The sequence below is a fragment of the Macaca nemestrina genome, chromosome 1 (genome assembly GCF_043159975.1).
Source record: "Macaca nemestrina isolate mMacNem1 chromosome 1, mMacNem.hap1, whole genome shotgun sequence".
NCBI classification, from domain to species: Eukaryota; Metazoa; Chordata; class Mammalia; order Primates; family Cercopithecidae; genus Macaca; species Macaca nemestrina.
The window spans coordinates 14,857,717-14,870,497 of record NC_092125.1 but is presented as its reverse complement, the minus strand read 5'-3'; the positions used below and the strand labels follow the sequence as shown (position 1 = coordinate 14,870,497).

At 46.9% G+C, this 12,781-nt stretch overlaps 1 protein-coding gene across 2 annotated transcripts in view; it reads left to right on the top strand.

Moving 5' to 3' along the window:
• LOC105464118 (solute carrier family 35 member F3) overlaps nucleotides 1–9,384 on the top strand; it is a 409,658-nt gene extending 400,274 nt beyond the window's left edge. For both annotated transcript variants that reach the window (XM_011711786.3, XM_011711787.2), the window contains 4 exons: nucleotides 1,183–1,308; nucleotides 3,334–3,526; nucleotides 4,976–5,065; nucleotides 7,906–9,384. In XM_011711786.3, the coding sequence (XP_011710088.1) occupies nucleotides 1,183–1,308; nucleotides 3,334–3,526; nucleotides 4,976–5,065; nucleotides 7,906–8,141 (645 nt within the window). In that variant the 3' untranslated portion in view covers nucleotides 8,142–9,384. The remainder of the gene's footprint in view (nucleotides 1–1,182; nucleotides 1,309–3,333; nucleotides 3,527–4,975; nucleotides 5,066–7,905) is intronic.
• The last annotated feature ends 3,397 nt before the right edge of the window (nucleotides 9,385–12,781 follow it).

The following is a 12,781-nucleotide window of genomic DNA, read 5'->3' as shown; positions in this document are numbered from 1 at the left end:
TGCGTTCCTGTATATATATGTAATTATCAACTTTGCAGTCAGGCAGACCTGAAATCTGACTCTGCTCTTCCACATACCAGCTGTGTGGGTTTGGCAAGCTTTGTGAGCCTAGTTTTCATGTCTACAAAATGAGGTGAATGACAGTATCTACTGTGGTACAAAATGAGAACATACATAGAAACATACATGCTATGACCACTCAGTTAACCTTAGCTATTTGATATTGTTTTAGACAGCTGAAGTTGATTTTGAATGATTCATAAGAGGGATAAAATTCTCAGTAAATCCAGAAGTGGAAACTTCTCCTGCACACATTTGTTCTACTGACTGCAACCCCCTCTCCACCTCCCACCTGGTGACATTTCTGGAGCTTCATGGCTACCTCAGATCAGTCCTTGTATTGATTCTCTGTGCTGGTGCATTTTCCCCTTTGAGGAATATTGTCCCAGATGGTTTATCTCCTATTTACTCTGGCAATTTCACTTTGCACAAGAGTAATATGTACATCTCCATGAGGCCTCCGTCCCAACTGAGAAGTCAGTATCAGGACAATAACAGGATTGAGGGGAGCCTTGGTGGGTAGGGTGGAGGAGCCTACGGCTACAGAGGAAAGGAACTGCACCTCCAAGGTTAGGACATTGTTTGTAGCATTGATTGGCAGGTGACATTCTGTCAGGCCCCACTGCTGGGGTAGAAAATGGGGACAAGATCTTCTGTCCTCATAGTGGCTTCCCTGTTGAGATATGAAATACATAAAAGCAAGGTCACAGGAGGTACTTTCAGAAGGCTGGGAAAGAACTCAGGTCATCTCTGGGGGCTGCCCAGGGATTATCTGCCAGGCCTTGTCATGACCATTTAATAACCTGCCACTGCAACCATGACCACCTCCTTCTCGGGTCCCTAAGAACCGCAGTGACTGGCCACCACCATGCCACCCATTCCTTGCTGCCAGCAGTTTCCGTTCTTTGGCCAAGCCAAGCTTTGCTAAGTGCCCTAAGCAGCAACAAAAATTTAGACAAGAGTCAGCCTTTGCCTGTTGCTCCCCAAGGAGGAACAAAAAGGAGACACCACTTTCCCCTCACGTGGCCGAACCCCACGTGCATTTCCGGGTCTTTGGCGCTTGCGTGGCCCCTCCGACTCCATCCGGACTTCCCTGACCAGCATTTTCTTCCATCCGTCCAGATTGTGGCCGCCATCCTCGCCATCGCTGGCATTGTGATGATGACCTACGCTGATGGCTTCCACAGCCACTCCGTCATCGGCATCGCACTGGTGGTGGCCTCAGCATCCATGTCTGCCCTCTACAAGGTATGCGCGGGGAGCGAACCCTCTCAGCTGGCTGGGCTCTCCTCAGCCAGCACAGCCGGCTTTAGATGGCTGGTCCTTTACTTTTCAAGAGCTTCTGATGATACTTGTGCTTCAGGACAGGCAGCTCTAGATAGCTGGAGTCAACTGTGCAACAGGCAGACAGAGACTTCAGTCAAGGGCAAGGGGGAGGTGTGCCACTGCTCTTGGCTTTGGCTCTCTGGGCCTTTCTATCTGTAGCCACATCGTTGCAGCATCTGAGATAAAATGAGTGGTGCCCATCCGCACAGGCACAGTCAGATTCCTGACGTCATTGATGGCAGCCGACAAGCTCAGTGTTTGCTCAGATCATTTGCCACCCTATGGGGTGGGAAGACTTGAATATCTGGTGCAGCTTTGTCATGTAAATCTTTGCCCACACAGTTTTTGCAGCCTCCACTGCTCGCTATGAATCCATATGCATTTCCAGTACTGCCTTGAAGGCTAAATAAATAAAAGTACAACAGCTGTAATATGGGGATAATAAAGTATTTTGATGAAATGTTGGGAACCATGGGAAAGCACTTGCCAACTTCAGGTCTAGAGGAAACAAATTTTTATTCCCGCACTCAGGTCCCTTTCTCTGTTCACCTCCTACTTTATCAAGTCTCCTGGCTGCTCTCCCCCCTCACTTCCCTTCTCCTCCTCTCTCCTTCTCCTAAGATCCATTGCAGAGAATGCAAATATTTTCAGGACTCCAAGTTGGAGAACTGACCTAGAAGATCCAATGAGAAATGAGATTTTAGTTTTGAGACTTATCAGCCCTTTGTGGATCCAGACAATAGGACCGATATAATTTAAGTACTGTAGAGAGTCATAAGAAAAGACATTCTTTCCCCCAGCTCTGTGAGTACCATGTGTTCTGGTTTTGGGCAAGTGAAATAACTCAGCCTTATCCTTTATCACCTCCCTGCCCTCACCTCCCACAGAGGAAGACACACATGTCATTTTCTTTCTCTGAACACCTCTCACTGAGGAGATGCGATAATCGAGCACCACTCTGAGACTCTAGCAACCGTCCAAATGCAGAAGATATTAGAAGGCTACATACACTCTGCTAGACTCAAATCGCTGTGGCCTAATGAGGAGCAAAAAAACAGGGAGAAACACAATCCACAATGAACACAATATTCTGATTCAGATTCCCATCTCCAACTCCTCTACCACCTGCAACTTGTCCATGGGGCCTCCTAAGTGAGAGGCTGAAAGCCATTTACTTCCCCGTCCATACTTCCTGCACATTTTTTAGGAAATACATGAATGAGTTGGGAAATGGCTGAACAAAGAGAAAGCAGGAAAAGTGAGGGAGACAACGATGGGGAGACTCAAATTAGACCACAGCTCACTCAGCACAGGAGCTGCCCTGGGGCCACCTGCCTCTCTCAGTTCAGCTCCTGGCCACTCCCATCACATTTTCCCTCTCCTCCTGGCCTTCCAAACCCCTGAAATGATGTGCAAAAAAGAACAGGTGCAAGAAAATAAAAGTTTGGTGCATTCCACTAAAACCCATGCCATTTCTGGAATGGACATGGTGGGATGGAGCAGATATGAGCAAAATCCCCCCACCCTTGATTTACAGAAAATGTCTTTGCAGCCAGAGCACTCTTTCTTGGGAGCAATGGTGTTCAACCTGCTTATACAGGGTCAAGGATCCCTTCTAGGGGTCTCTGAGAGGATGTGTAATCATGGCAGATGTTTTTGAGTGATGTAGTGTCAGGAACACAACACAGACAAATCAAACCTAGTATGAAAACCCATGACTCCCAAAGATGCTTTCTCTATAACCAAAGAGCAACTCTCCTCTGCCATGTCACTGGGATTTGAATATGTGTGCAAATGAACACAGGTCAAACCCCATGGAATTCGCCTGGAATCTGGTTTCCATCCTGCAGTGCAACCCCAGCATTGTGGAGTGAACTCTGCTTCACTTACATCATGTTGGGGTCTGAGGTGAGCCTTCACCCCGTCCTCCTCTGCTTTCTCCTACAGGTTTTGTTCAAGCTCCTCCTGGGCAGTGCTAAGTTTGGAGAAGCCGCCTTATTTTTGTCCATCTTGGGTGTGTTTAACATCCTCTTCATCACCTGCATTCCTATTATCCTCTACTTTACCAAAGTGGAATACTGGAGCTCTTTTGATGACATTCCATGGGGAAATCTTTGTGGATTTTCAGTTCTCTTATTGAGTAAGTGGTGACCAGCTGTCCAGAATTCCCAGAAAGCAATCACCAGCAGAGGACCCTTAGGAAACATGTTCCCTGAAGGCAGACAACAGTGCTCATTGCTATTCTTTAGTTCTTACCGGTTTTTAAGATATTTCTGTTTCACAAAGTAGTCTTTGAAATGATGACATTGGATTCGAATTCCAGAACCAGTATCAATGTAGTAGTCACAGTGGTCACTGCTGCTCTGAATAATGAACTAATAGCCCAGTGTGTTGCATGTTACCTACTAAGCATAGTACAGCAAGGAGCTGGTAAATTAACACCTGCAGAGCTCTTAAAACATTGCCTGATAAGGGCCAGGCGCGGTGGCTCATGCCTGTAATCCCAGCACTTTGGGAGGCCGAGGCGGGCAGATCACAACATCAGGAGATTGAGACCATCCTGGCTAACACGGTGAAACCCCATCTCTACTAAAAATACAAAAACTTAGCTGAGCGTGGTGGCGGGCGCCTGTAGTCCCAGCTACTCAGGAGGCTGAGGCAGGAGAATGGAGTGAACCCGGGAGGCGGAGCTTGCAGTGAGCCGAGATCACGCCACTGCACTCCAGCCTGGGGGACAGAGCAAGACTTCATCTCAAAAGAAAAAAAAAAAAAAAATTGCCTGATAAGTGTCAATGTTCAATAAATACTATAGAATACCATAGATTATCATTATTATTAATGTCATCATCATCATTGTCTCCATTACTTGATATAAGTCTAGAGCTAGGCAGGAATGCAACCAAGGAGGTGACTTATCCAATTTCCATCTAAAAACACAGCCAGGCACAATGGCTCATGCCTATAATCCCAGCACTTTGGGAGGCCAAGGCGGGAGGATCGCTTGAGCCCAGGAGTTCAAGAACAGCCTGGGAAACATGATGAGACCTCATCTCCAATAAACATTTAAAAATTAGCCAGGTGCAGTGGTGTGCATCTGTAGTGCCAGCTACTCAAGAGGCTAAAGGGGGAGGATCACTTGAGCAGAGGGGTTGAGGCTGCAGTGAGCTGTGATTGCACCACAGTGTGCTACACTCCAGCCTGGGTGATAGTGCAAGACCGTGCCTCACAAAAAAAAAAAAAAAAAAAAAAAAAAAAAAAAAATTCCCAGAGCTCCTGTTCATTGCCAGCAGCAGAGAAAAGCAAAACTGGTAAGATGGTCCCAGTCACCTTCTCAATGGTTACCATTTCCAAACTTATTTCCCTTCTTCAAAATCAGGGAACAGAGGGGCTGAGTACTCAGAGTGTCTGCTCCTGGTCCCAAGTCCTGGAACCCCCAGAGGAACTCTGAGTTCACTGAATCAGAGCAAAGGGTCATTGTAACTCCTATGACTCCAGCCCCATCAGCGAAACCTGGGTCAGATAGGCCAGCAGGGAGGTAAAGTACAGAGCAGTCGTGAATAACACTCGTTATTTACATTCTTTATTTCAGCATTCAATATTGTATTAAATTTTGGAATTGCTGTTACATATCCCACTCTGATGTCTCTTGGAATCGTCCTCAGCGTACCTGTGAATGCAGGTAACTCTACGCGGCTTTCTATATCTGCACATAAGCACACACACTCAGTCACCTACTCACACACACACACACACACATTCATACACTCACACATGCACACACATACACACATGCATACACACACACTCATACACACACATCCTCTCACATACATACTTACATATATTCTTGCTGTGTCTCCTATAGAATGCGTGTTTAACCATCTGCCAAAAATAAATAAATAAATAAAAGCATTTAGGTGAAATGTTAATAGTCATTATATACGCAATATTTTCTCCATAATGGGCTGATTTTCACATACCACTTCAAGATACAGTAAGTCTGAAGCCATCTGGATCTAACTGGTATGGGGAGCAGAAATGAATCTCATCAGCATTATTAAAAAATGTAGGCAATTATGTAGCAGAAAAAAATGTAACTTTTGCAGGTAACTTTCTGGGGGAGAAAATTTGCTCAAGGTATGAGGTAGATTCACGCTGACAAGCTGAAGAAGCATGAACGTGATTTTCCCTGACCTCCAGGAAGACGGGGAGGGAACGTCCTTTGCCCAGGAACTCGGGACCGCCCTTTGTTTTCCCCTGGGGACTTGTTGCCAAGGCGCACACAGTTGACAGCTCTTTCAGAAGCTTGTCTTCACCTGCCCCTCACCACCTTCCTTTTCCTGGCTCACACGGATGGGAATTTTGGATTTTCTTCCCAGAACCTCCTAGCCTCACACCTGACCTCCCTAGGCATCCTTCTCTCAGCGAGAAAAGGGCTGTGAATCTGTCCTCCCCAGAACACTCACTCCTTTGTCCCGGGCACAGCTTCCTCCAAAGCCACCTCCCAAATCCTGCCACTTCCAGGCCATTAAAAGACCACCGCCACCCCCAACCCCAAGGGAATGGCAAACCCTTATCCTGTTCAATGTGGTGGTGAGTATGCCTGCAGGCACCCCAATTTCCCAAGCCTTTCCCCATGTTTCCCACCGCTCCCATTCCACAGGCCCTGGACCTCTCTGCCCCACCACAGCCCAGACTCCTCTGGAAGGACTGCCTCACAGCGGCGGCAGTACCAGGCCTGGGGGAGGCATCAGGAGACAGGGCTCGGGCCCAGCACCACCACAGCCCACCTGGAGATCTGTGGTCCCAACTCATCTGCTCTCTGAGCCTTAGCTTGCCTCCCCTGCAAATGAGAAATCATACCTACCCTTGCTACCTCAGTTGATGTGACAACCAGATGAAATAATCAATGAGACAGCATTTCAAAATGCAGAAAGCACCTGAGCTCCTAGACAGCTGGTAAAAAAGGAAAATGGTCCAGACACTGCAGGCTTCTGAAAAATCTCTTGTCACCATTCTCCCCCTACATTCTTTGTATCTTTAGTTTGTAGTCACACCGTGTTCCTGTCTCCAGAAGGCATGTTCCAGTTGTCTTGTATAGAAACTTACTCTGAGTGTACAATATGGCCAGGTGTTTGAGGGATTAATTAAAATAATTTTTCATTACTTACCTGCAACATAAAAGGTTTAATGATGAGTCCAAAAAAGGAATCCCAGGCCACTCTTGATTGGAAGCGAGAAGCCGGGGAACCTGCTGCATATCTCACTTGTCAAAGCAGAGTCATTGCCCGGCTTTTGGGTTCTCCCTGACATCTGCTCACAGGACTGGCTGGTTCGTTCTCCTTATCTGCTGAATTAACAGAATGTTTAACCAATATTAAAAACTGAAATACGGACCAGGCACGGGAGCTCACGCCTGTAATCTTAGCACTTTGGGAGGCCAAGGTGGGACGATCGCTTGAGCCCAGGAGTTCTACACCAGCCTGAGCAACATGACAAAACCCCATCTCTACAAAACAATAATAATAATAATAATAATAGCAAAAATTAGCCAAGCATGGTGGCACCTATAGTCCCAGCTACTCAGGAGGCTGGATGGGAGGATCACTAGAGCCCGGGAGGTAGAGGTTGCAGTGAGCCCTGATCGCACCACTGCACTCCAGCTTGCATGACAGAGTGAGACACTGTCTCAAAACAAACAAAAAAAAAATACAGTTAACCCTTGAACAATGTAGAAAGAGTGGGGGCACCAACCCCTGAATAGTTGAAAATCCACATACAACTGTCAGTTCCCCAAAAACTTAACTACTAATGGGGTACTATTGAGCAGAAGCCTCACTGATGAAAAACAGTTGATTCACATATATTGTGTGTGTTATTTGTATGATATATTGTACTCTTACAATAAAGCTGAAGAAAAGAAAATGTTATTAAGAAAATCATAAGAAAGAGAAAGTCTATTTGCTACCCGTTAAGTGGAAGTGGGCCATCATAAAGGTCTTCATCTTCACGGTCGTCTTCACATTGAGTAGGCTGAGGAGGAGAAGGAAGAGGAGGGGCTGGTCTTTCTGTCTTGGTGTGGCAGAGGTGGAAGAAAATCTACATATAAGTGGATCTGTACAGTTCAAACCCATGTTGTTCAAGGGTCAAATATGTGTGTGTGTGTGTGTGTGTGTGTGTAATATCTCTCTCCCTCTCTCTCTCTCTCTCTCATCTCCTCAATTGCCCTTCATTCACTTTTTCTAATCACATATATCAATGTTTGAACTATCAAGTCAGTTTTGGGAGGTGACATACAAATGCAAGGCCTCATACCAGAGAGGTTTTATAAAGTTAAGGGTGATTTACGAGAGGTAACCCCAGCCCACCTGGAACAAAATCATACTGAGGAGAATCCTATGGTCCAGGCAAGACCACAACACTGCCAGGCAGAGGAGGATGCCCCCAGACCCTGCCCGCTCTCCGGGGACATGCCCCCAGCCCTGCAGCTGGGTAACCTCCATGCTCTGTCTCCCACAGTGATTGATCACTACACCAGTCAGATTGTCTTCAATGGGGTCCGTGTCATCGCCATCATCATCATCGGCCTGGGTTTTCTCCTCCTGCTCCTGCCAGAGGAGTGGGATGTGTGGTTGATCAAGCTGCTCACCCGCCTCAAAGTGAGGAAGAAGGAGGAGCCTGCAGAGGGCGCTGCCGACCTGAGCTCAGGACCTCAGAGCAAGAACAGAAGAGCCCGCCCTTCCTTCGCCCGCTAACACCACTCCTCTAGAACTCGGTGGTAATGACTGGGAGGTCTATTCCTGCCGGGAGGAACCTCAGTTGGATAAGGTGTACATACCTGTACAGTTTTGGTCATCTGCGGTAAGTTCTATGGTATTTATTGGCATGTCCAATTTGCTTGCACTTTTCCACATCAGACCTTCCACTAAAGGGTACCAATTCAATACAAAAGAGGAAAGAAGAACCTCTCAGTGCTTTTCCAACGAATGTAAAGTGGGTTTAAAAGATCCCTGCATAGATCGTTTTGGATGGCTGACGTTCTTGACAAGTCAGGGCAAGTGTTTAGAATCTTAGCAACTGAACATGACATTGTACACTGTGATTATTTTTCAGCTATGGTAGGTCATATTTTGTTTTATACCAGAGCTGTACTCTTAATTTTAAGGAGTTTCAATGAACCAAAAGATAACTGTCAATTTATTTGGATGGATGGATGGAGGGATGGAAGAAGGGAGGGAAGGATGTCTGGGATGTGAAGAGGCAAGGCAGAAATGGATGATGAACATCAAAAACTATCAGAGGACAGGTCTGTGCCAGGTACCAGGAAGGACAAGATAAGTCCAAGCCCCGGCTGGCCTGCTCTCATGTGTCTGTGTAAGATCGTGCAAGAGAAATCACAGTGCCTTCTACAGAATTTTCGTCTTTACCTATGTGAAGCGAGGTGACGTGATACGTCACTGGCGCCGTCTTATAATTTAGATGTAAAAATCTTTAGAAACAAATAAAACTCTATATATATGTGTATGTCTGTGTACAAAAATGACAGAGCTGATGGCCAGTGTATACGGAGTGTGGCCCAGGGTGTACAATACCCATGTAAGGTACCTTGTGCAGGAGGGGAATTGCTGGCTGCTTTTACTTCCTGACCAAGACTGAAAAATTATTTACTGAAATCTGTAAACCTTTTTATGAAACTTTTAAGCACCAGGCTGTTTACTTACACAATTTAGGTCTGCCAGAAAATTCTATCTGTGATAGATCTGTAAAGAGGGTCAGGGGTTAGAGTTTACTATTTTTGAAGTTTACATTGTTACATATGAAATGGAAACATTATTTTGAAATGTTGTCATAACCCAATGGTGCATTCTGTAACCATGGAGTCTTTTGTTTCCTGGGGGAAAGGGGCATTCATGACCTGAAGTTTTTAGCAAATTATTATTCTCAGTTTCCATTACCTGTTTGGCCAAACAGATTAATAAAATATTTGAAAAAGAAGCATTCAGTGCTGTCTTGGTGGCCATTCTTTCCCACTGCACCAGTCCGGAAGCAGTCCTCCCCACGTTCTGGCTTTTTCTCAACTGCACCTGCCCCTAAGAACCTTCAAGGTGGGTAAGCCAGCCCATCTGCCTCAAGGGAAGGAGACTGTAATGTCGATAGAATTGACTTTTGCAAAAGTGAAATGCAGAAGCATCCCCAAAGCCTCACAGAAGCTCTAAGTCCTGGGGCAGCCTCTCCCTCCCCTCCTTCTCCCTGTTCCTCTCCCTCTCCCTCAAGGTACCTGCCCTCTGCTCAGCCCTGCCTGTGGCTTCCTTCTCACTTTTTCTTCTGAACAGGATCCGCAGCTCAGTTTACACTGGTCTCTAAGTGCCGCCCAGAGCGGCAGCCCCAGTCCAGTCTTCCAGCTCAGCCCCCACAGCCGCCTGCCTGCCTCGGGCATCCTAACCTAATGCTGGCTTTTTGGATAATTTGATTGATCCACTTCAGTAACATTATGCAGCTGTTCCAAGCAGCTGCTATGCCGGGGGCTATGAGAGCCAGTGGGTCTCATTCTAGGGCTACAGAGGGCCAACTCTAGGAAGGGGTGTGAGCCAAGGGGAAGTGAGAGCCTTTTTCGTACACCTCATCCCATCACCCACACCTAGAGCATCTATACTCCATGCACCACACGGCCCACTTGACACATGGACTCTAAACCTGGAGAATCTTGTTATCCAGAGCAGAGAGCTCCCCTACCCAGTGTGTCCAAGCATGTCTGGGAGTGGGCAGCTGGGGCAGCAGGATGCTGGGCTAGTCACCTCCACCACCCTGTTGAGGCTCCAAATCCCAGGGAGACAAACAGATATTTCCTTTGTAAGCCTGAACATGAAAAAGTGGGAAAGCCCTGCCTTAAGGTAGGTTTATCTTATTCTCCCGTTGGGCAAAAATGATCATGAAAACCCAAAGGAGTTGAGACCATGGACTCAAAGGGCTACGTGCACACCCACATTCGCGGCAACACTCTTCACAACAACCAAAGGTGGAAGCATCCCACGTGCCCATTGACAGATGAGTGGATAAAGAAAATGTGGCACAGCCATACAGTGGAATACTATTCCTCTTTAAAACGAAAGAAAATCTGAGCCAGGTGTAGTGGCTCACACCCGTAATCCCAGCACTTTGGGAGGTGGAGGCAGGAGGGTCCCTTGAAGCCAAGAGTTCAAGACCAGCATGGGCAGCATAGTGAGGCCCTCTCTTTACAAAAATAAAAACTCAAAAATTAGCTGGGCATGGTGGTGCATGCCTGTACCCCTGGTTATTCGAGAGACTGAGGCAAGACGATCCTTTGAGCCCAAGCGTTGGAGGCTGCAATGAGCTTTGATCACACCACTACACTCCAGCCTGGGCAACAAAGCAAGACCCTGTCTCAAAAAAGAAGGAGGAGGAGGAGGAGGGAGAGGAGGAAGAGGAGGAGGAGGAGCAGAAGGAGGAGGAGGAGGGAATTCTGACACATGCTACAATATGTTGAACCTTGAAGACATTATGCTGTGTGAAATAAGCCAGTTACAAAAGGACAAATACTGTCTGAGTCCACTTATATGAGATTCCTGGAGTAGTCAAACTCATAGAGACAGAAGCAGAATGCTGGTTGCCAGTGGCTGGGGAGAGGGTAAATGGAGAGTTATTGTTTAGTGGGCATACAGTTTCAGTTTGCAAAGATGAAAATAACCTGGTAGCGATTGTTGAACAATGTGAACGTACTTAATGCCACAGAACTGTACGCTTAAAAAGTTTAAACGGTAAATTTTATGGCACATGCATTTTATCGAAATGTTTAAAGGGACTATGAAGGGTAACTTGTATGAAATAAAATGGGTAGAACGCTCTTGCGGTCCTTTGGATACATTCTAAACCTGAGTTGGGGTGTGGGGAGGGGTGGGTTCAGAGATTTCTTTCCAGAAAGAAAAGAGCCACAACCACAACACCTGCACTCCCCACCGCGCCGGAACGTTTCCAGCACGGGGATGCGCTGCGGCAAACCTAGAAGGAACCCAGAAGCAGAAAATCCTAGGTAAGAGTTCCTGCGGATGGAACAGCGGGGCGGCTCGGAGATGCAGGATCCCGCCCTGCTCAGCTGGGGAACTGTCTGCCCTCTAGAGGCGGGTTTGGGTAGCAATTAAAGAATGTTTCTCTTTGGGCTCCTTCAAAAAGGGAAAGTAAAGCCAAGATGGAAGGTATGAGAGAGCAGACCGGGTCTTCCCGAAGTCTGCTGCTGATGAAAGGGGCAAAAAGCGCTGGGAAGTCTCTGCTCTCTCCTTTCTTTCAGAATGTGATCGTTTGGAGCCAGAGGGCATGAAGTGACCGGCTGGCCGCCTTGCCACACCAAGTCAGAGCCGTCCCTAAGAACCCACACCTGCTGTGCAGACCCTGAGCTCCTGCTCTTCTTGGGCCTTCAAGGATAAAGAGAGGTAGGCAGGAGGAATTCATGGCCAGAGACTTACCGCCCCATGGAACAGATGTGTTTCTAAATCTAGCCGAGGTTGCATAACATGGAATTCTTTATCTTCAATTTTGAAAACAAATGGTTTGTCCTAAAATTAGAACGTGGTGGTGGTTGCACCATTCTGTGAATATACTAAAACTCAATCAACTGTATAATTAGATGAGTGAATTTTATGATGTGTGAATTATATCTCAATAAAGCAGTTTAATAAATAAATGGTTGCCCCATAAGATTTTTTTTTTAAGAGAGAGGGTCTCACTGTCACCTAGGCTGGAGTGCAGTGGCACTATCTAGGCTTGCTGCAGCCTCAACCTCCTGAGCTCAGGCAATCTGCCTGCCTCAGCCTCCCAAGTAGGTGGAGCCACGGGCATGAGCCACCACACCTGGCTAATTTTTTTATTTTTTGTAGAGACAGGGTCTTGCTATGTCGCCCAGGCTGGTCTCAAACTCCTGCACTCAAGTGATCTTCCTCCTTGGCCTCCCAAAGCTCTGGGATCACAGGTATGAGCCACGGAGCCCAACCTCCACAAAATGATTTAAAATTTCTTTATGAAAACCTCATAAGCAGAGAGGACATTTGTTGAGTTGTTTGTATTCTTGACTGCCCAGCACCTGATCCCTGTTTGAAATAGCACCTTGCTCTTGCTGTGGAAGCTGAAGGGAAAAAACAGAATCTCCATTTCGGATCCTCCCACAGCACAGGAGAGGGGAGGAGGGTGTGAACTGGAGCTGGCTCTGAAGCAAGATGCCAGACCCCAAAGAACAGCCGAGAAGGTGGTGCTGACTGGCCAGCTCCTGAGGGCCCTGCGGGGCCTCTGGCCTCTTCCCACCGTAAAGGACTATGGTTCCTGCCCTTTTGCAAACAGATCCTTTGAACTCACAAAGTCCCAATGGGCCTTCCAATCAATTCTCTTT